The 27,751-nt window shown below is 42.2% G+C and overlaps 1 protein-coding gene across 18 annotated transcripts in view; it reads left to right on the plus strand.

Annotated features, from left to right (window-relative positions):
* mark3a (MAP/microtubule affinity-regulating kinase 3a) overlaps positions 1 to 27,751 on the plus strand; it is a 53,955-nt gene that overhangs the window by 21,718 nt on the left and 4,486 nt on the right. For 2 of the 18 annotated variants that reach the window (XM_084569402.1, XM_084569415.1), the window contains exons 7-16: positions 1,565 to 1,621; positions 4,226 to 4,462; positions 5,209 to 5,349; positions 12,287 to 12,386; positions 14,829 to 14,941; positions 15,210 to 15,357; positions 16,540 to 16,757; positions 17,900 to 18,003; positions 21,064 to 21,336; positions 23,530 to 23,556. In XM_084569402.1, coding sequence (XP_084425528.1) covers positions 1,565 to 1,621; positions 4,226 to 4,462; positions 5,209 to 5,349; positions 12,287 to 12,386; positions 14,829 to 14,941; positions 15,210 to 15,357; positions 16,540 to 16,757; positions 17,900 to 18,003; positions 21,064 to 21,336; positions 23,530 to 23,556 — 1,418 coding nt within the window. Of the gene's footprint in view, positions 1 to 1,564; positions 1,622 to 4,225; positions 4,463 to 5,208; positions 5,350 to 12,286; positions 12,387 to 14,828; positions 14,942 to 15,209; positions 15,358 to 16,539; positions 16,758 to 17,899; positions 18,004 to 21,063; positions 21,337 to 22,657; positions 24,644 to 27,751 lie in introns of all 18 variants that reach the window. The other 16 variants (XM_084569410.1, XM_084569417.1, XM_084569411.1 and 13 more) reach the window with 9 other exon arrangements.

Genomic DNA, 27,751 nt, shown 5'->3' on the forward strand with positions numbered 1-27,751 from the left:
AGCTCTTCCTAGATCCATAGTCTCCCAGCTAATAGTAGCTCTGCCTGGTCTACCAGCTAATAGTAGCTCTTCCTAGCTTCTTAGCCTCCCAGCTACTCGTAGCTCTTCCTAGCTTCCTTGTCTCCCTGCTAATAGGAGCTCTTCCTTGCTTCATAGCCTCCCAGATAACAGTAGCGCTGCCTAGCTTCCCAGCTAATAGTAGCTCTTCATAGCTTCCTAGCCTCCCTGCTAATAGTGGCTCTTCCTAGCCTCCAATCTCTTCCTAGATCCATAGCCTCCCAGCTAATAGTAGCTCTTCCTAGATTCATAGCCTCCCCGCTAATAGTAGCTCTTCCTAGCTTCCTAGCCTCCCAGCTAATAGTAGCTCTGCCTGGTCTACCAGCTAATAGTAGCTTTTCCTAGCTTCTTAGCCTCCCAGCTTCTAGTAACTCTTCCTAGCTTCCTTATCTCCCTGCTAATAGGAGCTCTTCCTTTCTTCATAGCCTCCCAGATAACAGTAGCGCTGCCTAGCTTCCCAGCTAACAGTAGCTCTTCCTAGCTTCTTAGCCTCCCTGCTAATAGTAGCTCTTCATAGCTTCCTAGCCTCCCTGCTAATAGTGGTTCTTCCTAGCCTCCAGTCGATCCTAGATTCCTAGCCTCCCTGCTAATAGTAGCTCTTCCTAGCTTCCTAGACTCGCAGCTAACAGTAGCGCTGCCTGGTCTCCCAGCTAATAATAGTTCTTCATAGCTTACTAGCCTCCCTGCTAATACTAGCTCTTCCTAGCCTCCCAGTCACCCTGCTAATAGTATCTCTTCCTAGCCTCCCATCTCTTCCTAGCTTCTTAGCCTCCCAGCTAATAATAGCTCTTCCTAGCCTCCCCGCTAATAGTAGCTCTTCCTGTTTCTCCTTTTGGATGATGTATACAGACTGCTACTATCTTCTGGTTTGAAGAGGTTATTTCCTCTCTGGCGCAGAACTCTGTCTCCAAGTCATTGTGGTGTGTTCAGGTGCAACTTTGTGTGTGCCCTCATTTCTGGTAATTCTTTGACACCAGTTTGGGTTACGGTACCTTAATGCAGCTCTAAGCAGATGTTTGGCTGCACATTGAACCTGTTTAACAAGTTTTACTTCCTGCTTTGTGGACTGCCTGTTTCACCTTTAGGTGATTATGTTACGGTATTTACCGGTGTCTGTTTGCAACCATGTTGGTTAGAACTGGTTTATATAATTCACAGTTGAATCGTCTCATTGTTGAGTTTTTGTTTTGCTCTGAAAGGATGGATCCAGCAGCATGTTGTAGCACAGTAGATGTGGAAAACGGCAAAAATTAAACATACAGTCCCTAAATGATTTAATTGGTCTGGAAAGAAAATTGATGTCTGCACAGGTGATACGTGGCCTGTGAGACAGATTCACAGAGAGAACCTGCTTTCTCAGCTTTCTGATGTCTTCGCCCCCACCTCCTGTGCGTTTAATCTCTCTTGTTAGGGTCGACCGCATCTCCTCATCAACCACATCCTTTATCAGAGTCTGAGAACACGGCAGACATGTAACTAAAACTCTGCTCGTCTGTTCCTCCTGCAGATCGTATCGGCGGTGCAGTACTGCCATCAGAAGCACATTGTTCACAGAGACCTCAAGGTGAGTTCAGCAAATTATCTCAGAGGTGGCCAAAGGCAGCTTTTTCATGCTCTGACGCAGCCTCGTGATTTTCATAGAAACCACCCGGGCTTCTGGGAAATGCCCGAAACAAAAAATGCCAAGACAAAAACAGCAGTCGAACAATTACGTTATTTGTTTTGTACATAAACATGCAGTTCCCCTCTCCTCTCAGATGTGGTTCTTAGAATGATATTAACACAAAGGATGGATAAATTAATCAGTCAAATTGGGTAAAAATGTCTTTCCTTTTATATACATTTTAAATTAAATATAAAGAGATAAGTGCAGGCTATGTCCACTTTTCCTGAGTGACTGCTGAAACACGTTTGGCTTTCACAGACTGATGCAATTAGGTAGTGTTCAGACTCTTATGTCGGTGATTTCTTGCTGCAGAAGCTTCAGTTTTAAGACGTTAACAGCGTTTGTGTTTCTCACTGTCGGGAGCCTAAATTAGTAAAATGTCTCAACCTTTTAAAGCTGATTGTTTCTGACTCACGTTGGACAGAGAAGGTCACAGAGTGAACATGGGAGTCTCAAAAAGACGTAACGCTGACGTCAGCCTGAAGATCTCCTCCCATCCACAGTCGGCGGAGGGAGTGTCTCCTCACATGTTCCGCTCTAGTGTAAACGCAACCACCACCACCTCCTCCTCCTCCTCCCCTCCTCTTTTTCACTTCTCCGCGTATAAATATTGATGCGTCTGTATTTTTATCTCGGCGTCGGTGGGAGTCTCTGGGTGAGGAGAAGCTTGTGTATCTGCTCTAAAATGTTTTTCCTCTGTGGAGGTTCATCAATGATCCATGAGAGAGGAGCTCTGTGCACGCAGAGGAAACACGTGAACCACTTCCAGTTCTTCCTCTAAACGACGATCCCGCTCTTAGCACAACGTTTAACCGTTTGTAATTTCATGCACCCATTAATTCCCATAGTCTCACAACAAATCGGGTTTAGCTTCAGTTTTACACGTCTCAGTGAACCTAAACCATGTTGTGGCTTTATCAGTATGTCTGTGGTGGTTCATCGAGGTCATGGTTTATCAAAAAAATTTAAATAAAACAAGTTGAACCAACTGAAACTGAACAGAGAAGAGGAGAACATCAAAAGAAGAAACCTCGTCATCCTCTACATGGCAGAGAATCTACCCAGTTCACTCGAAACACACAAAGAGCTGTCCATCTTCACCTGAAGGACAACGATGTCCACATTTTATCCAAAGAAGACAGATGGTTTGAAACGGGAGTCAAGGAAGACCCACGTAAAACACCTGCCCCCAAAAATGTTCACACCTTTAGACCGGAGCTGCTGGACATTAATGGGACGTTAAAGTACCATTCGTTGGGGATCGAAAAACAAAACCTGATTCCTCCAATATCTGCTCGTTTACAGACTCTAATCATGTGATCTTCAGGTTGACAACACCCACAGATGTTCCTAATTCAACCCCAAACCTCAAACTAGAACTAAAGACTCGGAAGAAACGTCTTCAAGAACCTAACTTATACAGTTATCCATGTTTCAGCTTGTATTTATTTATTTATTTTTTCTTTTTAAAACTTGCCCAACTTATCTTTTTGTGTTTTTTGTTGCATATCCAGTAAATTGGCACATTTTTGTCATACGCATCCACTTCCCACCGTCTACTCTGTGCAAGGTGCAAAGCAACTTGCACAACTGCACCTCTGTTGATGAGAGTAATAGTGTTTCTTTATCCTTATTTATGTATTATTCATATTCATTTTTTTCCCATGTTATATAAGTCAAGTTATTGTTCAGTCTGTTCAGTTCAAAGTGCCTGGAAGAGATTATTTTAGATAATAAAACAGCTGGTTCTTTACTGAAAACCACGTAGGACTACCTTTGTCCACACTAAAAAAAATTGAGGACAGATTTGGAATCGCTAAGCAGAATTGGTGCGTGTCACATGTATGATGAGGTTGAAGTTGACCACCGAACGAGTTTCTTTTCTCCTCTTGCGGCTTCACAAGTGTCACTCGCTGAGATCTCGACGGCCGGCCATGTTGTGCGATGGTTGTCGTTTACCCCTTCGTGCAGCTGAAAGCCTCTCAGGATGTCAGTCTAAATGTTGCACGCTCCGTCTCAGCTTCCTAATTAGCGTTTGGCCCGCAGCTACATGTGAGCAGCTGTTGGAGTAGAAGATCTTTGCTTTCATTTACAAAAGAGATGTTTACTGTTTTTTTTTTTCAGTGACTCATTGTGCGAATTGGAAACAACTGATGTTTTTAACTACAAAAACACAATTTTTGGGGGTTTAGCTTCTAAAATATGAACATTTATGTTTATATATTACAATAATATCAGAATATCTTTTAATTCTAATCTTTTATTTGAAGTTTTTCACAATTTTCTGGCATTTTATGGAGTAAACATTTAAAGATGATCAGTGGATGCAGTGGTGATTCCAGCTTGCAGCTTTAGCTACATCCCAACTCATTACTTCCTGTATATTTCCACCAGTAGTATAAAAAATAGACATAAAAAGCCCAAAAAATAAAAGTAAAATATTAAAAGTAATATTTTATTAGTGTACAACCTAAAAACTGATGTCTGTGTTTTCATCTGAAGGCGGAGAACCTGCTCCTGGACGCGGACATGAACATCAAGATCGCTGATTTCGGCTTCAGCAACGAGTTCACTATGGGCAACAAGCTGGACACGTTCTGCGGCTCACCTCCGTACGCGGCGCCGGAGCTTTTCCAGGGGAAGAAGTACGACGGGCCGGAGGTGGACGTCTGGAGTCTGGGGGTCATACTGTACACGCTGGTCAGCGGCTCGCTGCCCTTTGACGGACAGAACCTGAAGGTAGGAAACCGCTTTTTGTTTATTTCAACACCGTGCTAGTTTTTGATGAGAAATTTACGCTTAAAGCTTCAACCTAATCCCAGACATTGTTTGTAAGGTAGAATTGAAAATATTTCACTAAAACTGCTGGAAGTTGGTCCGACACCAAGATCAGGCGCAACATACTGACCCATACCTTAGTATCTTAGTATCCTTACTGCTTTGAAACCATTTTGAATAGTTACAGGAGATTTTCACAGGATTAATGTTGTCATTTCTGTCGTTTCAGAGATTTTATTTGTTTTATTTCCACACTATGTTTCCCTCTAGTTTCTCTCCATCTTTCACGTGGCTTTGCTTTCGTCCGGCTCTTCTCTGTCGTCATAGTTTTTAAATCCAATGAGCGTTCAGAGCCGACGATGCTCTTCTGACGTGTCTATAGACCTCCCTCGCACGTGCACTAATCTCGTTGCGCCGTCTCACGAGACTAGTCATGCAGAACCAATCTCTCGTGAGACTGCTGCAAGTGACAGAGAGCATGCGAGGAATCCCGTATATGTCTATAAATTATCCAAGGATTTTATTAATATTTTAACCCCCGCAGATCTTCTTAACTTCCTGTAGCGTCACCCATGCAACTGACGTCTCTATACTGCCTACATTCTCAAGGTTTTCTAATATTCCCAAGCTCTTAGCGAGGTCCGTATTGTATTTTGCAGATCAGTGTTTTTTTTCTGACTTCCTGGTTGTCGCTGTTCTCTCTGCAGGAGCTGCGGGAGCGCGTGCTCAGAGGGAAGTACCGCATCCCTTTCTACATGTCCACAGACTGCGAGAACCTCCTCAAACGCTTCCTGGTGCTCAACCCGGCCAAGCGGGGTACTCTCGAGGTGAGGGAGGACGCAGAAAATGTAAATATACTTCTCAGTTCTTAACACACTCCCTCCCCCCCACCTCCTCAATCCACCCTCCCTCCAAAGCACGTCTGCACCATCGGAGAACTCCATCTATCCTCCACCTCTCCGGCAACATCCTCCTTCTCCTCCCCTCCTTGCATCCCCCCCCCCACTGCATCATCTCCTCTGACGCCCACGGTGTCCTGTTTTCCGTGTGCGCCCGGCCCACACTCTCCTCCTCCTCCTGCTCCTTTCTGATGTTGTAACCATGAATAATGCACAGCCGTTTTATTCAGTTATTTATTTATTTATTTATTTGTGTCTGTCCTTTGCCTTCATTTGTGAGTCGAGGATACCTCACAGTCTTTAGGGGAACTCGTTTAACCTGCTCAGTCTAGTCTGCGTCGTTAAAAGGAGGAAGTGCAGATGAGATATTTACACAATAGTTTCCCCTCTAGTTTCACATCTTTCTTAAATATGTTTTTACATTTTTCTCTGTCGTCACACCTTTTAAATCCAGTCAGCTTTCAGACATGTGAACTAATCTTAGTCGACCAAGACCGGTCAGGCTAAACCTGTCTAACAAGAGGATGCAGAAAGTGGTATATATTTACAACAATCAATTCAATATCGGATCTTTTAAATGAAGTTGGATATTTAAATAACAGTAGATTAGATTTTGATTCAACTTTATTGTCATTGTATATAGTACAGGTACATGCACACCTAAATGCAGTTTGGCATCTAATCAGAACAAGTGCAAATAGCAAAAAAACCTGCAAAATTAACCCAATAATAAGTCGGTATGTTACAATAATAGTTTATAAAAGATGTAAAACATATAAACATATACATGTCCACATAAATATATATATGTACGCCTGTAAATATGCACCTACAGTACATGTACACATAGCTTGATGTGATCGGAGGAGGAATCTGGTCCAGAGCTCGCTCTGTGCCGAGGTTTTCCATCATCGGGACGCCATGGCTCAAATCAAACATGTTTAATGTTTAGGACCCGGAGCAGCTGTAAACCTTCTCGCTCTAGAGGCGAACGTTGGCTAGCGCGCTACTGTGCACGGATACTGTGGACAGTGCGTCCCCAAAACACTTTCTCGTCTTCACATTCATTTCTCACATGGAAGTGGTGCTTTCAGTGGCTCTTTTGATCTGGCAGCGTAATCTGAACAATATCCTATGAGGGGCCGTTAGGGACATTATTCAGAATTAGCCTCTCACATACACACGTCAAACGCAAAACTCTTACACACACACGTCAAACGCTCTCACATGCACACGTCAAACGCTCTCACATACACACGTCAAATGCAAAACACTCACATACACACGTCAAATGCTCTCACATTAACACGTCAAACGCCCTCACATTTATATGTCAAATGCTCTCGCATATACACGTCAAAATGCTCTCACATATACATGTCAAAATGCTCTCACATTAACACGTCAAATGCTCTCACATTAACACGTCAAACGCCCTCACATTTATATGTCAAATGCTCTCACATATACACGTCAAAATGCTCTCACATATACATGTCAAAATGCTCTCACATTAACACCTCAAATGCTCTCACATTAACACGTCAAAATGCTCTCACATTTATATGTCAAATGCTCTCACATTAACATGCCAAAATGCTCTCACATTAACATGTCAAAATGCTCTCACATATACACGTCAAAATGCTCTCACATTAACATGTCAAAATTGAATAAAAACGGAAGGCGTTTGAGTAGAAAAGGAAGGCGTTTGAGTAGAAAAGGAAGGTGTTCGAGTAAACTGAAACTGTATTGGTGGTTTGCAGTCACGTGATTCCAATGACGCGCAAATTTCAGATGGGGGGGCAGGAAGTTTCTTGCAGGCAGGATACCGGCAGGACAACGGCAGGAAAATGTTCAAGTTTTGTGTAGTATATGGCTGTACTAACCGGGGAAAACAAAAAAAGTGTCTTTAGAATTCCCAAAGTGGTAACCCACAAAGGGGATCAATTTAAAAAAATGACCAAAAACGGCGACGGACGTGACTGAAAAACTTCTTCGGTCCACGTCTTCGGTCAGAGAGAGCGGAGTCCGACAACGCCTGTGTCTGCAGTGACCACTTCGTGAAAGGTAAGGCTACAGTGATTAAGCTACTTACAGAGCTGGCTAAAACTGTCAAAAATACAGAGCAGGGTATTATAATATTACAACATAGCTATACATTTCTGATAACCCTCTGGAGTTCTAACGTTAAGCTATGTGGCGATCTCCAGTGTCTTTGTTTTTAGCATTTCTAGCTAACGTTAGCTATCGCAACCAGTTGTTCTCAAATTGATGACATTGTCTATCTCTGTACAGTGTACAGAGATAGATTGAGATTGAGATGGCCCTATAGACTTAATATGAAAACGGTGGAGAATTATTTCATAGACTAATAACATGATGTAAACTGCAGTTCTCCCTCCTTACTCTCAGTGCATGGTGTTAATCACATTTATTTTATCTAGGCTGCCCAAGTGCTGTCACAGATGTACGGTTCATCCTGGCTACCAGAGAGGTAAACCAGTGACAGAGGCATCACGTCAACATGAAAGATTGAGGGCCAGAAAAGCTGATCTGACCAACACTGATGCAGAAGCGACGTGCACCGACACCACAGATGCATTGCTCCACCTCCGTGAAATACAGAATAATGCATGGAGGTTGCATGTAGCCATGTTACATTAACTGTTTTGATAACTATGTATCATACCCATGTATTTGTTTACCTCAGAATTCATCCTAAACAATTACCACCACCTTGATGAATACAATTTGTAAATTATACAACTAACCTATCTTACTCCCTCTCATCCTCTTGCCAAATATATTCTATATATGAAACTCCTAAAATGTTTTAATGCTATTACTTGAGTAAATTAATTTGAATCAATTGAGTTACCTTTGTGAGGCTGTTTTTACACAAGTATCTGTTCTTCCAATTGAGTAAAGATGTGTACTTTGGGCTCCTCTGTATATTTAACGTGTTTTTATATTTGTTTTCTTACAGATAGGTATTAAAAATATTTCATACTTTGTCTAGAAACTGTGTCATAATATCCCAAAATCATCCTGATGTACTTACTTCCAGCTAAAGATGATAGACAATATTGAGTTATCACCCTGCCATACTTAATTCATAAAAGTCATTTAAATTGACATCACAAAGTGGCCTTGGCATATTTCGGAAACTCATTTATTTTTTTAGTGATAGATAAGATTTTGACCCATTATGGTCACATTCTATGAAAACCTATGGACATACATGTATAGACATGAGAACATATAAACATTTGATTCATTTTGACAGTGTTGGAGAGTGGGTGATAATAGTTAGATATCCACTTGCACTTTTCCATAGTACAAGATTCACTCTTTCATTTTAACACCAGCTTCAATGGCACATAGAACTGCTCCAACATGTGAGCAGGATTCTGACAATCTGTTGGTAAAAGGGACAGAGAAAAGGAATTATGCATTTACAGATCAAATCTGTTTTTCACAGTGACATGCACAGTGATACTATTAAGTAACAAACAACTAACAGACTGCTTTGTTTACGTTGCTGAGAACCTAATTTAGTTGTGCTTCTCTGCTTTCTGAACTTACTCTTAAACACCAGACAGTCCTCTATGATATGATGCTGTCACATTGTCATGTTCAAACAACTGGACAAATTACTAAAGCAGGAATAAAGGTGGTCTAATTTTGACTGTTTACATGTTGATTTGGTGTTCATTTATTATGACGTACCCAACCACTACAATTGCAATGTGCTGTAACAACTTCTCCGTTGTCCTTAGCCACGACCCACGTTTTCAACGGTGTCTCAGTAGACCTCTGACAATGGTTGACCTAGAAACATTAGGTAGAAACCAGTTAGCTACAGGTAGCCAGTTAGCTTGTAGCCTGGTGCCAGTGGTGCATTCATGTAACGTTACATTAAAGTTGAAACAGCAATGTAAAGAGAGTGAATTACATTTACTCACCCGGGCAAAAATATGACAGGAGTCATTCAGTGCTGCTTTGGATCCGAGGCCGCTGACCCAATCACTTGTATGCCTTCATTTGGCTAGCGGTGTAGGAGGTCGGGAGGATGAATAATTTGTGATGTCGATGGCCTCCAAACGAGGCAAGTCCGACAACAGGTACGAAAAATCACCTTTACTTAGTGTGTATGGGTCATATCCTACATATTTTTCTACTTCTTAATAATACCTGCTACGTGCAGGCTCACCCTACTCGAGTTTCCATCATTTCTAATTACCGTTCTCCACTTCCTGCCCCCATCATTTCCGCGTCATTGGAATCACGTGACTGCAAACCACCAGTACAGTTTCAGTTAGTTAAGCCGTTTTGCGCATGCGTCTGTTCTTTTTTCGCCTCTTTCAACAACTTCCTTTCCTACTCAAATGCCTTCCGTTTTTATTCAATTTTGACATGTTAATGTGAGAGCATTTTGACATGTTAATGTGAGAGCATTTTGACATGTTAATGTGAGAGCATTTTGACGTATATATGTGAGAGCATTTTGACATGTTAATGTGAGAGCATTTTGACGTGTATATGTGAGAGCATTTTGACGTGTATATGTGAGAGCATTTGACGTATAAATGTGAGAGCATTTGACATGTTAATGTGAGAGCGTTTGACGTGTATATGTGAGAGCATTTGACGTATGTGAGAGCATTTGACATGTTAATGTGAGAGCGTTTGACGTGTTAATGTGAGAGCATTTTGACATGTATATGTGAGAGCATTTTGACATGTATATGTGAGAGCATTTGACGTATAAATGTGAGAGCATTTGACGTGTTAATGTGAGAGCATTTTGACATGTATATGTGAGAGCATTTTGACGTGTATATGTGAGAGCATTTGACATATAAATGTGAGGGCGTTTGACGTGTTAATGTGAGAGCATTTGACGTGTGTATGTGAGTGTTTTGCATTTGACGTGTATATGTGAGAGCGTTTGACGTGTGCATGTGAGAGCGTTTGACGTGTGTGTGTAAGAGTTTTGCGTTTGACGTGTGTATGTGAGAGGCTAATTCTGAATAATGTCCCTAACGGCCCCTCATAATATCCTGTGGTGTGTGTGATTTTCAAATCTTGTAATGTGTGAACGTTTCAGACTGGAGAGTAAGAATATCTGTGAAGTTTCCACATAAATATCTGATTCAGCTTGTTTTCAAGGAGTCTGAGCCCAGCTTTTATAACATTTTATAACATTTGACATGATTTTTGATTATTTAGTTTATCAAGAAATAAAAATCTAATGAATAACTGCAGCTTAAAAATAAATGCACCAAACCTCTCTCTTTTAACATAATGCGTTATAATCCATTAGAATAATCATTTCCTGTTAGAAGCTCCTCGAAAATCTAAATAGAAGAGGAACTGTATGGACATTTGTTATGTGAAGATCCATTTTATTTTGAAGTTTATGCTTTTTATCAAAGGTTAGTGTCAAAATGTCCCGACTACTTCCAGTTAAACGTTTAAATGTGTACTCAGTTTAATGTTTCCATAATTCCCGGCAGGTTAATAGTGGAAATATTTAGACATTTTCTTTCAGTTAGAACATCCGCTGCGGCTAAAATAATCCAAAGTGTTTGATGTAGGAGGCAGAGAGGGCCGAGAGGATTGTTCCACAGATCAATCAAAGTGTTAATGATCACCTTCCAGCTGTCCTACATCAGCCGAATATCATGTAGATGGCGTCTTTCACTTGCTTCTCATGCGGAGCGAAAGAGCTTTTCTTCTGCTTCCCGTTGAGTTCCGTCGAGCCTCGGCAGAATTTAAAACTAAATGTCGTTGGCTCGACTCTTGAGGGGTCACGTCTGCCGGCGTCGGAAGCTGCGTGATTGACCCGGTTCGTCGCAGTTGCGTCAGAGCGCGATCAGTGATAATTAGTTTGGCTCGGCTTTTTATTAAAAACCCAGAGAGCCATTGATTGGCTGCAAATTAGAAATCAAGGTGCACACGAATGGGATGCAGCACGGTTCAATATAGATGTCACTGCGAAAGGGCAACGTGGTAAAGTGAGCCTCATGCAGTCCGCTCACGGTGACGTATCTTAAGGCTTTATTTAAAAAAAAAAATATATATATATATATATATATATATATATGAATGAAGGACGATGAAAGAAGTGAAAATATTCATCTTTGCTTTTATAAATGAATCATGGTCAGGACAAGAATTTATGTATAAAATACAATTTTCTGTTGAAGTGAAAACTGCACTTGCATTAACATCCGTTCCGGGTAATCTGTTCACAAGTTGCCATCTTTTAGCGCCTTTGTTCACACCTGGCATTAACATACGTCTCCATGTGCACAGTTTTTCAGATCTGATCTCAGTTTTGTGCTCCGTATACAAATAAGCACCTACTGTTGTTTCAGAACCAAGAACAGCGCTGTATTTTGATTGTGCATCATGACTTTGGCACAAACGTAAGAGACATAGCGATGATTGGAGAAATGGTAACTTTACTCTGCATGGTCACGCCAATAATTAACCACGTGCCAATTCTGATATAATCACACACATTGTACTCATAATAGATACTTTAATTTGGTCATTCTTACTTATATTTATTTAATTTTTAGTTAGTTAACAGCTACAAGGACAGGATATTTTAAAAGGCTCTAAATACTAATGAACAGATTTCACTTATGGTCTTCTAAATGAATGAGGCAAAGCTCCACTGACGCAGGAGAACCCCCGTTGAGTAGAAGATCTTTAACGTGACTCGGGATGCATTGTGGGTTTTCACGCTGCGAAAGGAATGACGACAATTGTGGACATATGTGACCCAGACCACCTCCAGATGTGGCCGGAGATCGCCAAATAAAAAGTTTGACCTCAGAAATCTTGACTCTCGTCGTCTCTGTTTTTGCAGCAAATCATGAAGGATCGATGGATCAACGCGGGATTTGACGAGGACGAACTGAAGCCTTACACTGAACCCGAGCTGGACATCACGGATCAGAAGAGAATAGGTAAGAGAATAAATCTCTATGGTCTTCAGCTTCACATGCGTCGGGCTGCTGATTGATTTGATGCTGCCAGCAGTGTAGTCAACCTGGATGCGTTGGGGGTGGGGGTTGTTAGCGGGGTTTACATCTCCTCAGAGCAGAGGGCGGTCTCATTATTCCATCGCCGAAGAGCTTTGGAAGAAAAGATGAAACGTGCTGATGAATAAATAAACAGGGGCCGAGCTGCTGCATGCGAAAGAGGCGAGGGCTGGAAATGGCGGAGGGGGTTGGTGGTGATCTTACGTAACCGCAGCTGGGGATGGCTGTCGGTTCACGTGTCGGTGTGAACTGCCGCTCACCCAGGAAAAGAACAAAAAGAGGCGGAAGAAAGGGAACATCAAGGGGAGACGGAGAAATCCCAGTTTTGCTAAATAAGGCGTGCAGAGATTTACGTAAACATTTCCCCGAATGGAAACGTTTTAGGTGATGGTTGTCAGTGACGTTTCTCGGTCATCCAGGTCATGGTACGGAGAAAAAAAAACTGAAACAAGGAAACAAGGGCAAGTGGACTTGTAGAGGTTCTTCATCTAGAGTCTCTGGCCAATAATCTGTTGTGAGCTTGCCACTCATTGGAGAAGGAAAGCTGTTTTCTCCAGCTGCACATGGGCTTTAGTCATGTGAGTTTCAGGTGGGCAGATGTTCCTAATTCAACCCCAACTCCCCACCACTCTCTTAAAAGTTACTTGGATATGAAACGTCTTCAAGAAACCCTCTTTGTTGCTCTTTGTTTTTCTTACTTACTCATCTGAATAAGGCTTTTACATAACTGTGCCAAACCTGTGTAAGCTCGGAGTGCAATAAAACAAAATGGATGCACTGATACGATACTGACGTTGGGAATTGTTCATGTGATGCAGTGAAAGAATCAGAGAGAGAGAAGTGTTAGAGGGTGAAAGTGAGAAAGATGGATCTCCTCGAGAGGAGAGATGGCGGGTCACAGATTCTGCCTCGTTTCTCGCCTTTTTTCTCTCACTTGAAGCCCCTAACAAGAGCGTATTCTTTTTATTTATTTATTTATTTAATCTTTTTGAACTCATAAGCTTGTTTTTTTATTAGTTTATGCTTCGATTTGTCACGTCTGCCAGAATTATTTTCTCCACGTTGGCATGGAAAGATTCAATTCCACCAAATTAGACGGCCTCGGTCGGTAGAAACTGGCAGGGGAAAGCGGTTAAACCACCGAAAATAATGGCATTAGAGCAGCTTTTACTGTGACGTGATGATCAGAAGATCGGCCTAGAGAGGAGGAAAATTCTGCTCGATGGGATGAAGCGCTTTAATTTCACAGGAGTTTATGCAGCGTTTCTGAATTTTTGCTCAAAAGCAGCGACAGAAGTTTGGGAATTTAGACCTTCACATGAATCATCATAAACTGATGATATATTTGCAAGAAGAGAGGCAAGAATTAAAAGTCTGTAAAATCTAAAAAAAAAAACGTACAGAGAGTTGGTGTAAAGAGTCTAAAACCGGAGTGTTGTATTCACACCTCTTCTGTCTCGTTAATAACCTGCCCGCGGAGCTCGAAAAGTAGATTTTTGGCGAGTTAATAAAAAATAAATAAATAAAATCTCGATCCTCCAAACTGAGAAGTGTTCATCAGGAGATGAGGACATCGCTTCAACTCTCAAACGACAGCCGGCTTCGATCATTGGCAGGAACTCGGAGCACATCACGGGTCACTATGAAGCCCGTGACTCATTTTAACACCTCTGCTTGGAGACGAGATGCTCTGAATCTGTAATCTGCTCCCCGACACTCTGCAGATAGAAGTGTTCGTGTTTGAGAGGGACGTGCACTTGTGTTTACCATATTTTTTTTTTTTTTGCCACTCTCCCATAAACCTTTGACTGGTGAAGAACCTGTACCACAGTTATTACCTTCTTCAGAGCTTTAGACTTAGATAGACTTTATTCATCCACAAGGGGAACTGCTTGGTCACAGTAGCTCAGTTGCACATAAAAAACATGTTAAACACTGTTACAGAAAGGTGAGTCGTTGTAAAGTTGGATAGAGTAAGGTATGAAAGAAGTTTGTAGTGTTGTAGAGTAGTGATCGGTGTCTTGGTTTCCTCCTTTGCGAGGAGGGCAGATTCAGACATGTGGCATGTTCCTTCCATACTTTTTAAATAACCTTTTTATTCAACATCCCCACTGTGCAGCATGGTGGTGGCAGCATCATGCTGTGGGGCAGCATACCCCTGCACATTTTCGTTCTGGTACTTTTCAACACTTTCTCTTAGTTGTTTGAATCGTTATTTTTGTCTTTTTGGTGTAATTGTAGCCAAAAATAGGGACACATTACCTGCACTCGTGTGATCTCCATCCCTCTTGCATGGTCATGTAGTTTGTGACGACCTTTATGTGCAAAATTGTTTATTATTTTGTGTGTGTGTGTGTGTGTGTGCAGATGTGATGGTGGGGATGGGCTACAACCTGGACGACATCCAGGACTCTCTGGGCAAGATGAAGTACGACGAGATCACAGCCACCTACCTGCTGCTGGGCAGGAAGGCCTCTGAGGTACAAACATCACACAAGATCAGCTGATGTTGAGTTGGAAGCTCGAGGATCTAAATTCACTGTTGAACATTAGATTCATTTACTGGTGCAACCTCGACCTAGTGGTGATCCTTGAGGCTCATTGGGACCGGCCACAAATACTACAAAGTTATAAAATCACCTTTGAAGTCCTTTTGATCAAACATCAGTGACCAAATCACGTTAGTCATGTATTTATGAACCGCTGAATAAATACTAAGCATGCTAAATGTCGTCCTCTGTCCCTCAGCTGGAGCCCAGCGAGTCGGCCTCCAGCAGCAACCTCTCCCTGGCCAAGCCCAGGCCCAGCAGCGAGCTCAACGGCCAGTCGCCCTCACACCTCAAGGTCCAGAGGAGCGTCTCCTCCAACCACAAACAGAGACGTTACAGTGAACAAGGTGAGGGAAGCATGATGTGCAACAATAGTCAGAAAGTTCTTTCTTTTTGTGACCGTATTGTTCCTTTAAACCTTTAAACATTTTTCCACCCAAACAGGATCCGTTTTATGACTTTTTTGTATTGGTTATTGGTCAAAAAAACTGTTTCTGTTGTTGCTCAGGCAAAGGTGGACTGAAAAAAACAATGTTTGTGTCTCTGAATTTCTTCTCTGAGTTGGTAAATATATATATTGTTGAGGTTACGATAGTCATTTTATTGTGTTATTGAAAACTAAGCACGACTAAAGACAATAATTACCAAGTACCACCTCAAATATCTAAAACAAATCTAATATGGAATAAATTAATGCATATTTTATGAGGATATTTTAAGCTTTTAAATAAGTTTAATTATATTAAAATAAATATTTGATGAAATATGGAGTAATAACAGGTTACTTCAGTTAGGTAAACATTCATATTGACAAATCAGCAACAACAAAGTCAATCCATGGAAGCAGCCATTTTGGAAACGGCTGCCAAAAGCCTGCTATTGACTGCAGAGCATGGACTAATCCACCAGGGGTATTGACTGTGTGTTTGGTGCAGAGGTCTGAGAAATACGTGTATTAAATACGATTCATTTGGAGTTATAGGTTAATCAGATTTGTCGTTAAACGGCTCAGATGATCCTCTGCTGCTTTCTGTCAGTAGTTTATTGTCAGCTTGATAAAAGCACTTAAATCAAACCAGTCACATGGTCGAGGCACTTTAGCCTTTCGCTTATTTGCTGAGCTCCGTGCTGTCCACTGGGATATAATGCTTGGTCAATAACCTGGGTTTGCTTAACGTTGTGAGTTCATTCATTTCCTGTGCATCGATTAGTCGCGGCGTGTTTATTTTAGCTGCAGGATTTGGCCTCATTAGTTTTCGCTGAAACGCAGACGAGACATTATTCAACCGTGAACTGAATCTACTTTCTCTGAAAACAGAATATGCTTTAAATAACGCGCTGATGATCGTGTCCTCGGTCTGACACTCTGACTCACTGTCAGTTTTGTTCCTTTATCAAATGTAGGTCGTCTCGTTTTAGATTTAAAAAGCGTTGAAATTAACATATTTGTTCTTTTCAGAGGTACAAACGGTGTTTTTGAGTCATCCGTCTGTGATTTATTTATTTATTTTTTATTTTTTCCTCTGTAGTCGGTCAGAACGTCCCTCCAGGGATGGCTCATCCGAAGAGGAGTCAGACCACGACGGCGGAGAACAGCGCGAAGGAGGAAGGTGGAGTCCAGCTCCGCAAACCTGGCACCCAGGGGAGCCGCGGTGCTCCGCCCTCCAGCCCTCTGCTGGGCAACGCCAACAACCCCAACAAGGCCGACATCCCCGACCGCAGGAAAGGAGCAACCACCGGTCCGGCTGTGAGTGTCTGGAGCGGCTTCACAAATCTTCTCGTCCATCTTCTCTTAAGTTTTATTTCCGGGCCGCTTAAAAACGGGGGCGTCACACATTTTAGACATCAGTGTTTGTTTCCTGGTGTTGGAGAGATCCACCGCATGTAAAAATAAGTAGAATAAAGCCTTCATTGTTTCTCCGAAGGGAGTTTCTGCTCCTCCTCGGGAGTATATTTCCTCCGTCGAAGAAAAACACGTTACACAAGCCATCAGAAAAGTTATTAAACTCTTGAAGCATTAAAGTCAGATTAGTCACACACAACATCCCCTCAGACATCTTCTCTGTTTCCTGTTGCAGTGATTTCCGTAAAGCAACTTGTTAAGAGCTCTAATTCCAGCTTGAAGTACACAAATAAATCAACGACCTAACTACAGAACGATGCAGAGACACCAGCGCACAAGTATAAATGCTTTAAATTGCGACAAACACCCAAGATGCAACACTCTCGGTGCACGTCGGTGCCGGCCCCCTTTCCGCTTCTGTTAATTTAGAGTAACCCAGCCCTCATGGACACCAGGAAATTGCTGCGGTGTTGCAGTTTGTAGAGCTGTGCAGACATTTTTGACAATAAAAACAACCTCTCGTTCAAGCTTTTGCGAGTTAGTCCGAGTTTAAGGGGCGATCCAAAACGCGGCAGAAGCTCCAACTCTGAGAGCACCACCGGGCCTGAAAGCTGATTAGATTTAAAAAGTGTGACAACAGAGAAGAGATGCACAAAAGCAAATATGCTTGAAAGATAGATGTGGAATTACCACAAATCTCTAAAACTAACAGCATTTAGTTTCAAGTAAAGTTGTTTTAAAACTGAAACATCTCTAAATGATCTTGAATCGTTGCGAGTCAGAATCGCGTGGACTCGTTGGGACTCGAATAAATAAATTTGAGATCAGTCGGCTGCGAACCGGATGGTTGATGCGTAAGAATCTAAACACTTGAAGTGCCTAAAATGTTCTGTACGTGAGGAAAACACGGGCTCCACAAGTAAACATAGGAAGGAAAGGAGAAGACGAGCTTTTGTCTGCAAGTGTTGCATAACCTGTTCAACTTGACTTTTCCACTGAAACATAATCTTGTTGTTTTATTTACTTATTTTTTTTTACTTCTGCAGAATAACACCGCTTCAGCAGGTATGACCAGGAGGAACACGTACGTCTGCAGCGACCGAAACAACACGGACCGCCTCTCGGTCATCCCCAACGGGAAGGAGAACAGGTGAGAGGAGGATGTTTGCTCCCTTCGACCTCGTCTCTTGACAAAAACATTAAGTATCTGGTTATTATTGTGGGTCCTGTTACGGAAGCCAGTGTGTTTATTCGAGTAGAATTTCTCCCCGAGAGTGGATTGGCTTTTGGAGAACGTAAAAATCTTTATGGTGGACACAAACATAATTAAACCCAGGAGTAGTTCATATGGATCTTGTTCAGCTAAGTTCATAAATATCCATATCATCGGTCTAAACTCCAAACAGGATGGCTTGAAAAAAGATTTCTTTTGTTTCATTCCCCGATTTTCTTTTTCTGCTCCTTCTTTCTTACTTGTATTTACTTTCCCTTTACTCATCATCTTATTTTTTTCATTTCTACCTGTGTGTTTGTGATTCGTTGGGGGGGGCGGGGTTTATCTTTTCGTTGTGGCATGAACCAGCATGACTGAGATGGCTTGTGCCACTAGCCCCTCCTCTGCCTTTACGGCCGCCGCCGCCGCACTCGGTGCCTCGTCCAGTTCGGTGCGGCTGAGGTATCAAACCGTCGGCCCTTTGTACGCTTGTCAGGCAGGCTGGGCCACGCTGCCCCACTCCTACTACGCTCTGGACTACTGCTCGCCCAAGTAAGACGGCAGGGACTCCAAACCACCCCAACACCCTGTCTGTCTTCTCTCATGTCTCAGCCCCTGTTTGGCCCCTCGCTAACCCACATATCCAGCCGGCTTCACACTCTGTAACCCTACGACTAAACCATGGACACCATTTCCTGCAAGAAAAAAAAAAACGCTAGGTGCAAGAGTCTGAAATTTGCGCTCATCAGTCCCTAACATTTACAGTCCATCTTATTAAGATTTGAAATAACGCTAAGCTACAAAATCAGGTCCAAGCCTTCTTTCACCTTGAGGTCAGGAGGTGTGAATTCAGGGATAAACCGCCGGAAAAGTCCTGTAGTCTGAGCCAGAAAAACAGCTTTGCTCATTTTGTCTGACGTTCAATCTTAAATCTCTTCGTAAAGACTGAGTTTCCATCTGAGATGTCTGAGAAAAACAGCATATATTCTACATTTAATAGCCATATACGGTTTGGAAACACCTGACTTGTGATGTTGAGGAAAATCAGACTTGTTTTTAAAGTCTTCAGTAACAAAAGGAGTCTTCGGCGTTAAACTAAGACGTTGAAAATAATAAATATGAAGAATTAGAAGATGAACCTGGTGCTGTATGTTCGGCAAGATGCAGCCCAGTGTTCTTTATAGACGAGATAAACAAACGACAGCCTCTAGTTTTCGGTTCTAATTTCACCAAATAATTTCCAAAATCCATACTATAACGAATTATGCATAAAGTTTATTGTTTTATAGCGTAGCATTCAACAAATGAGATAAATAACTATCCAGATGTCAGATGAGTGTTTATTTCAGACGCTGATTAAAGGAAAAAACAAAAAAAGTGGAGGCACAAGTAGAGAAAAATATATATCCACACACCGAGATCAAGCTGCCACGCTCCGACAAACGTCGTGTGTGATAATATTTTTCCGTCACCCACTCTGTCGAGCCATAAACCCTCTCGGACCTCTCGGCTCCGCTGCAGACATTTCCAATAACAAACTCTCACCGCTCGCTCTGCTCCTGATCTCTCCTCCATCCTCCGCCGCGAACACTGACCCCTGATCTGCTCCGTCTGGATCACCTCACCTGTCCGACACGACGGCCCGGGGCTCCCAACGCTCAGCGGTTTCCCCCCGCCTCCTCCTCCTCAGCTCTCCTGCAGCCATCGTCTGTTTTCTGTCTCTGATCAGGAACACTGCTCACTCTCTTCATTAAACACACAACAGCTTGATGTCCAGGGTGGGAAATTAATTCTGAATGTGTCTTCTAAAATCACATCAAGATGTTTTAGTCCTATTTGTTTTTTTAAACAGATATTCTTCTTACTTATCTAAAATGTGAACACACGACGGGATATTATTTAGATCAGTAAGGGACAGCTGGTAGAAAAAGCCCATAGCAGGTAGCGTTAAAGATGCATCACGTCAGGTAGTAATACCTCCAGAAAAGTGGCAGTAATTTCACTTCTCTCGCGCTATTGCTGCACAAACTAGCTCAGCAGACTAATACCCTAATACCGGCTCACTCATGCTCATCAGAGAACCAGGGTTATAGTGATAACATTACATTTTAGACCAGAAATGCACAATATTAGCTTCTCCACTGTGTCGTGTTTTGTTAAGCTGTTTCCTCTTCTCTCACTAGCACTCTAACCCTCTAGCTAACCTTGGCTAACTCATGCTAATCAGAGGACCGGGGGTTATACTCATAACCTTTACCAAGTTTGTAAGAGGTAGTCGTAAGTTACACGTCTCTGGGAGTGTCAGAAATGCACAATAAGAACATCTCCACCATTCCTATCTACGGTTACATTACCCCCTACAATGGAAATAACTTGATAGAGCTGAGTTTAGCTCTTCTTCTGTTCTATATGCAGCTTCTGCGAGACTAAAGGTCACAAGACTCAAACGTTTGATGGAATTAGCTTAAGAATGTGAAGCTTTTTCTTCTGTTGGCAAGATTTCCCCTCGTCTCGCTCGATAGCATCACAAGCTAGTTCAACAGAGCCCTCTAGCTAAGCGTCTCTCACTCACGCTAATCAAAGAACCGGGGTTATAGTCATAACCTCACGCTGTAGACCAGTTGTAGTTTAGCTCTTTCTCTGGTCTATATCCAGCTTCTGCTCCTGATTCTGAGAGACTAAAGGCCACAAGACTAAAACATTTGATGGAATTAGTTTAATAATGTGCAGCTTTTTTTTTTTTTTGCTGTTCAAATTTTGATTTCCCACCCTGTTGACGTCTAACTTGCAGGATTCATTTACTTCATGGCGACATTAGAAATCACTGTAGAAATAACAAACTTCGTGCCATGTTAAAGATAAGGAGGGAAACATGATGAAATGATCAGCGTGTTTTATTTTTTTTATCCGTTGCAGTTGTGTAATTTTATCTGAGCAGATGAATAAATAAAAGATATTGTGGTGGAAAACATCTCACGTCGTCTCCGTTCACCTCAGCAGCGTCGCCGTGTCGCCCAGCAGCCAGAGGAACCCGGTGGCGTCGACCCACAGCATCACCAACGCCACCACGCCCGACCGCCTCCGCTTCCCCCGTGGCACCGCCAGCCGCAGCACCTTCCACGGCGGCCAGCTGAGAGACCGGCGCACGGCCACGTACAACGGGCCGCCGGCCTCGCCCACCCTCTCCCACGACGCCACCCCTCTCTCTCAGACACGCAGCCGTGGAACCAGCAACCTCTTCTCCAAACTCACCTCCAAACTGACCCGCAGGTAGGCGAGTTAACCCCTCCTTTTCAACTTTAGTCGAGCTCCACACAGGTCGTTGAAGCTTTGAAGCTTAAATCAGGTTTATTTGTCATGAGGCTGAAATAGAAAGAGGATAGACTCTTGATTCTTCTCTGTGTAGTGTAATCTACTGTGATTCTGCCTGTTCCAACTAGAAGCCAATCAACGCAGTGCCTTGTAGAGTTAGGATGATTAATTACGTGCTGTGGGAACACTTTACTGTCCTGTACAATGTGATTTATTCTCGATTCTTAAATGTTTATCTGTCGCTGCCTGGTTGCCTGCCAGAGAAACTGAAACTAGTTCTGAAAGAGTCAAAATTTAAGTTCAGTGACCCTAAGTATAAAAAACACATTGTGAATCACCCGAGGTTTATTAAACAGGTCGTCTTCAGTTTGGTTAATTTGGTGTGGACTAAAAAAAAAAAAGAAAGTGATGCCCAGAGGAGTAAACCTGAAGTTATGCAAGCCGAAAAGTTTTGTTTTTTCTTTGCTGGTTTCGGAAAGAACCTACCAAGAGATAACGCTCAGGCTCCAGCTGGATCTCATTTATCATAAATGCAGCTTTAGTAAGAGAGGAGCAGATCAACACACGTCCTTTTTATGTTTTTAAAAACTGCCTCAATCAGAACAAACTGATCAATCAGATCTACGGGATGGTGTAAACTACTGATAATCTGATCTCCTTGATAACCATGTAAACTCTTGACCTGCTGGTTTCTCTCTGGTTGGAATAAATCCAGTCTTTCTGAGCGTGTTTGCTTCACGCGGCGTAAACATCAGGTGAGGAGTTTCCAGGAGAGACAGAAACATGGAGGTAGAAAAACAACCAGTTGAGGAGACGTCTTAGTTATAAAACCACACTTAGTTCTTTTGAACCTCTTCAGGGGAAGTTGATCAGACGAGGAAATTTATCGGTTCCGTTTCACTTTTTGTAAAAAGCGGTAAACCACTAATGCTTAATCTGTGAGGTTTTGACGAGTATAAATTCATGCTAGCGCCATTTGCTTTATTCGTACTGTGGTGATGACTAGAGCTCTACAGCTTCCACAATCATGTCGGTTCTCAACAGTTTAGCTTGATAGTATAAAATCCTATTTAATTTATTTACAAATATACCTGGTGAAACCATAGACTGTAGAAAAGTGGACGCCATGACAGCTCCTCAAAAGTGAAGCTAACGCATGTGGAGCTCCCCCTGGTGGTTGGTTGCTTTATAGGTCGTATAAGTCCCGCCCCCCTCCGTGTTAAAGTGCTAAAGTACACGTCAAATAATTTATTTTCAAAGATGGTTTCTGTCATTTTAGGTAGTTTAGGTGCACAGACTCCATCCCCGGGATGCTAGCGTCAATTTGACCGATGGGAGGAAGCGGACCAAACTGGTTTAATGTGATCCACCTGGACTGCCGGGAAAACTCTTGGTGTTGACTCAACAAGCAGACCAAGACTGACTGAAAACTGTGAGCAATTTCTGGTGCTGGAGCTTAAAACATCCGAGCAGCGGGATTTTATGACGTTGTAGGAAACAGAAGTTTGTGTTTTGGGCGTTTTTAACATGAGATCCAGTTTCAGTCATGATGTTTAAAAGCTCACTGTTTATTTTGGGTTCGAACCAGATGAACCAAACTTGAAGCGTGTCTAAAACAAAGACCAGAACTGCAGCCAGCTTGGATTAAAAAAAAGTCCTCAAGAGAAGTCCAGCTGCTTTTGTTTTAGATATACCATGACCTGGGTGACTGAGACAAACTTAAAGTGTATTTTCAACTTTGCCTGAAAACTCCAGATAAGATTTATTTTTCATTTCTTGCTGAATAATTTCTGTCTTGTGCAATTAGCCGCCACTGTGACAGTTCCCGTTATAAATGTGTGACCGTGTTTAATAAAAACATCCAGAGAGGAATCCAAGCTGAGATTTTCTCCACATTAAGACTCTCTGACGGCAGCAGCCAGGCCAGCGACATCACTCCTGCAATGACTGACCTAAAATGAGGAATTGAAATCATTTGATAAGAACTGCAGAAAAAAAAAAAACAACGTTCCTTTTAATGTTGATGATTCCAATCACCCCATTTTTGTTCACTCATTCAGATTCCTCATGCCCCCCCACCTTCCTCCTCCTCCTCCTTTCACTCCCTCTTTCACCATTTTCACTGTTTCCTTTGTCTGGTTCTGTTTGTAGAAACATGTCATTCAGGTTTACCAAAAGGTAGGACTCCTGTACTGCCTTTTCGCTCTGTTACCGAAAAAAAAATAACGAGAACGATCTCACTGGAGAAAAAAAAAAAAAAAGAAAGTCTACGGACTATGTGTGAGGCTGCTGGCACTGAACTAACACTCAACGCTTAGCAGGGAAAGAAAAACCAAAAAACGACATCGCTCTCTGGGTGCGTCTACACACACAGGCTTTAAATCAGATTAATGTGATTGGTTTAATCCCGAGTTGAGAGCCTCTCATTTATCTTTAAAGGAATATTTTATGTGTTGAATATGAAGCTGTTAGCTTAGCTTAGCATAAACACTAGGAACGGAGAGAAGCTGCTAGCCTGGCTTCGTCCAAAAGGTAACAAAACCGGTTTTAAGCTTTACTTAAACTCACTTTACATTTATTTATTTGAATAATATTATTACTATTCCGAGTGAAGATGTTATTTTAAATTTTTAGAGAGCTGCTCATTCAACTTTTTGATAAATGTTGGGTTTAGTCTGTTTACTCAGCAAGTGCAACTTGTTTTTTAGCTTGCGTGCTAACTTAAGTCACAAGCACAAACAGGAATCAGCTGGTGGCGTGGTTTTGAGGGCATTAATCCAGCTGATTCCATAGTTTTACGTAGCTGCAGCTAAATTTGCATAAAGAGCAGCTCCTTTTCCAAAAGATGGTGGAGGCAAGCCTAATGTGCATCCCATGACAAACAAGGAAGTTGTGGTGGTAACTGCAACAAACCTGCTGCACAGCTGTGTGTTTTTGAGTCGAGAGTCAGCAAATGGCTCCACAGCATTAGTCGGTGTGTGTTAAACACAAGTGTGGAGGCTTTAAAGGAGATATTACCTTTCTGACAGGTGTTTATGCTAAGCTAAGCTAACAGTCTGAAGGCCGGAGCATCAGATTTGCATCCAGCCGTGACATCAAACTGTTCCTTTTAAGAGGAATGAAGTAAAACAGGAAAGTGAACAACAACAAGTAAAAAATGTTTTGATGCTGTTACATTCTCTAGCTGTTGTTTTGCATTAATCAGGTTTTAACTCGTGTCCCTGTGTGTAAACGGACCCGGCGTCGCTGTGGTTGGCCTGAGTGGGTAAGCGATGATTGGGAGAGCGGGCCGGACTCCTCGAACAATCAGTCGATTAACCAACAGCAACAAACAAAGCAGCTTGCCACTAATCAATCGCCAGCGCATGCATGGGGGGGGGGCGGCGGGGGCGCTTCTTTCAGCTGCCATTGATCGTGGTTTGTTCTCTCACCACAAAGATTGTTGTTAATGATTCTCATGTTAGACGGTTGCTCTAAACAAGATCCTGCTGCATTATTCTCCATAAAACAGAGTTTTTTTTTACTCTTCCTGGCCCAGAAAGGATGAATTATTCTGTTTCTGAGCCATAAAGAGCTTTGTGTGTGTGTGTTTAGTTTTTTTTTTTGTCTACATTGACGTGTTCGTGTAGCTTCATCTTCCCAGTGCTGGGAAAAGGCCCATTCATTCAAGACACTTGCAGGAATTGTAAAAGTTTAAATCCAGTCTCTTCGGTGGAGGATTCTTTTGTCGGCTTTGCAGCTTTTTGTCGCCCGGAAATGTTCTGCACCCTCTCTGCAAGATTTTTTCCCCCTTGACGCTGCCTCCAGGAAACTTTTCTCTCCTTTTAAACGCAAGCGTTTTCGGTGTTTGTTGTTGTTTTTTCGGTGCAGCCTTTGCCTGAGTGCGCTCAGCCGATTCTGTATTCCTGTTTTGTTTTGTTTTCTTGTGGCGAATCAAGTTATTATTAAATGACGATTTCCTACTACCACCTCACCAAACATCCACATTCAGTTCATTCACAAATTCCCGTCTGACTTTTTTGGGCGATTTGACGCTACAGGGACGTGGTTTTGCTTCATACCAGACCTTGGCTGAAGCCTGATACCGATCCAGTCTTTTCAAAAATTCCTAGATTGGCACCGATACCCATCGAGACTGTCTCTTGTTAGCAACCTTTAGCAGTGTCTAGCATCACAGCATGAAGGTTGTGGGTTCTATCCTGCTGGCCGTCTGGGGGTCTTTCTATGTTCTCCCTGTTTCTGCTGCGTTTCCTCTCACATAGACATGCATGTTAAGGTAAAGTGGGTATGAATAGCGACCCTCTACTGCAGGATAAGTCACTGAAGTTAAATTATACTCAATGTACGCTAATTAACGACAGAATATAGTAAAAAAAAATAAAGTGGGAAATGGGATTTTCATTCATAGAAATCATGTTCAACTAATTCATCATTATTTGTGAATAAAATTTATTTAAAAAGAAAAAAATTAACAAAAAATGAATCAGCTACTCAGACAATAGTCGATATATAAATTTTAAAAAACATATAATAATCGTTTGTTGCAGCCTTAATCTATTGTTTCTTTGAGATTTGTGGCCGGAGGCTTCAGGCCATGAACACGTCTCATTTCAGTCCTTCAGACAGTCAAGGTCTCGTCTCGATGTCCCACTTTACGAAAGACAGAATCACCCGTCTCGTTGACAGCTGTTGGTTTCCTGAAGGAGCTGGTTTCACTTCAGTCTTTCTTCTCACGGGTCGGACTAAAGAGGCTGTGAAACGCCGAGTTCCTTAAACCGATCTTCTTGTGGTGAAACTGAGCGAGGCGCTGCTCTAGTTATCTCAGCGGTAGAGGAGCTTTGTGGCCTCCGCAGGGCGCCGTCTCGGTCTCGGGGCTCATGGCGCCCTCTGCTGGCTGATCTGTAGACAGGCGTCTTCCTCTGTCGTCACCACCATCCTCATCCTCACCTGGAGCAGCATCATGTCGGTCAGCTCTGGCGTGGTGGTGGTGGTGGTCGTCATCGTCACCATCATTCTTAACACTGGTTTTTGTGTTTGTCCTCATTTCTGTGGAGCCCATGAACTCAATAAATGAAGCAAAGAGCTCATTGGACAAGTCAAAAATAAAACAAATAAATAATAATGATATTTAAATAAACATAACGCAGAGCAAGAAGAAGCATCTATTCCTGAAAACACAGTATTTTCGTTATGAACTCAGATCAGAACACTGCTCCTAATCAAGGCCACAGCATCCATTAATGACATTATCTATTGTTTTGGTCAAATAAAAAAGTAAAATAAAAAAACAAACTGTAGAAAATATGGATCTCAGCTGTTCACAATAAAAACCCTAGAGATATTTAGTTTAATGCCGAGTTTTATTTATTTTCTGTCAATTAACGTATAATCCTTAAAGCTTTGGGGACTTTGGAAAGTTATTAAAATGTAAGAACATAAAACAGTCAAATGATTAAACCTAAATTAAAGTTAGACATTGAATATTCAGTCATAATCAGTTCCTTTAGCTCAGTTAATCTTTAGATATTCAGACGAAAACAAAACATAAAAAACATTTGGTTTTGGTGCAGATTAGCTAGTGCTAGCGTGCTAACATGCTAACACTTAGCTGCTATAAATCGCCTATAAATCTCATGATCTGATGCCGTAGTCCCCGCTTAGCTGCGTGTCGTCTCCCCCTCCTCTTTCACTCCATTACTTCCTGTTTCTGCTACCTTTCAAAATAAAGGCTTTAAAAACATGTTAGCATCTTAGCATCCCCCCAGTAAACCCTCACAGTTGACAAAGATAGCAGATCTACTTTCCTCGTGGTGACAAGATGTCGTGAAAAGCGTCTTTTGCTAGCATGCTAGCTTTAGCATTTAGCTCAGTAATGCTATAACTGAGGTTAAAGGAAGTCTTAATGTTTCTGCTCTTTAACTGTTTAACCATCTTAATATATTTTTGATTTGTCCGATGAGATTTTACGTCATTTTATTGTCATTTTCAGCTATCGAGTCGTTTTAGGTTCAGTCACCTCCTCTTCCTCCTCTTCTTCCTCCTCGTCCCCGTCCCTCCCAGCTTCACTCCCCCCCTCCCCACCTTCACCCTCTCACGGTTTGTGTGTTCTTGTCTTCCTTACCTTCTTGTGTCCTTTAACCTCTTGCTGCTCTTCCTCTCTGCCTAGGGTCACTATTGACCCGGCCAAACGGCAGACGGCCAAAACAGGGCCTGCCAACCCTTCTACCCAGGGAGGAAAGACCCTTAGTAAGTCTTCTGCCCTCCGGTCTCTATCAGCCTCTCCTTCCTTCCTTCCTTCCTTCTCATCACCCATCCTCCTTATGTTTTCTTTTTTTTCCGGCCTGTCCTCATGCCTCATCCATTTAAATATTCT

Source organism: Chelon labrosus (assembly GCF_963514085.1).
Source record: "Chelon labrosus genome assembly, chromosome: 20".
Lineage (NCBI taxonomy): Eukaryota > Metazoa > Chordata > Actinopteri > Mugiliformes > Mugilidae > Chelon > Chelon labrosus.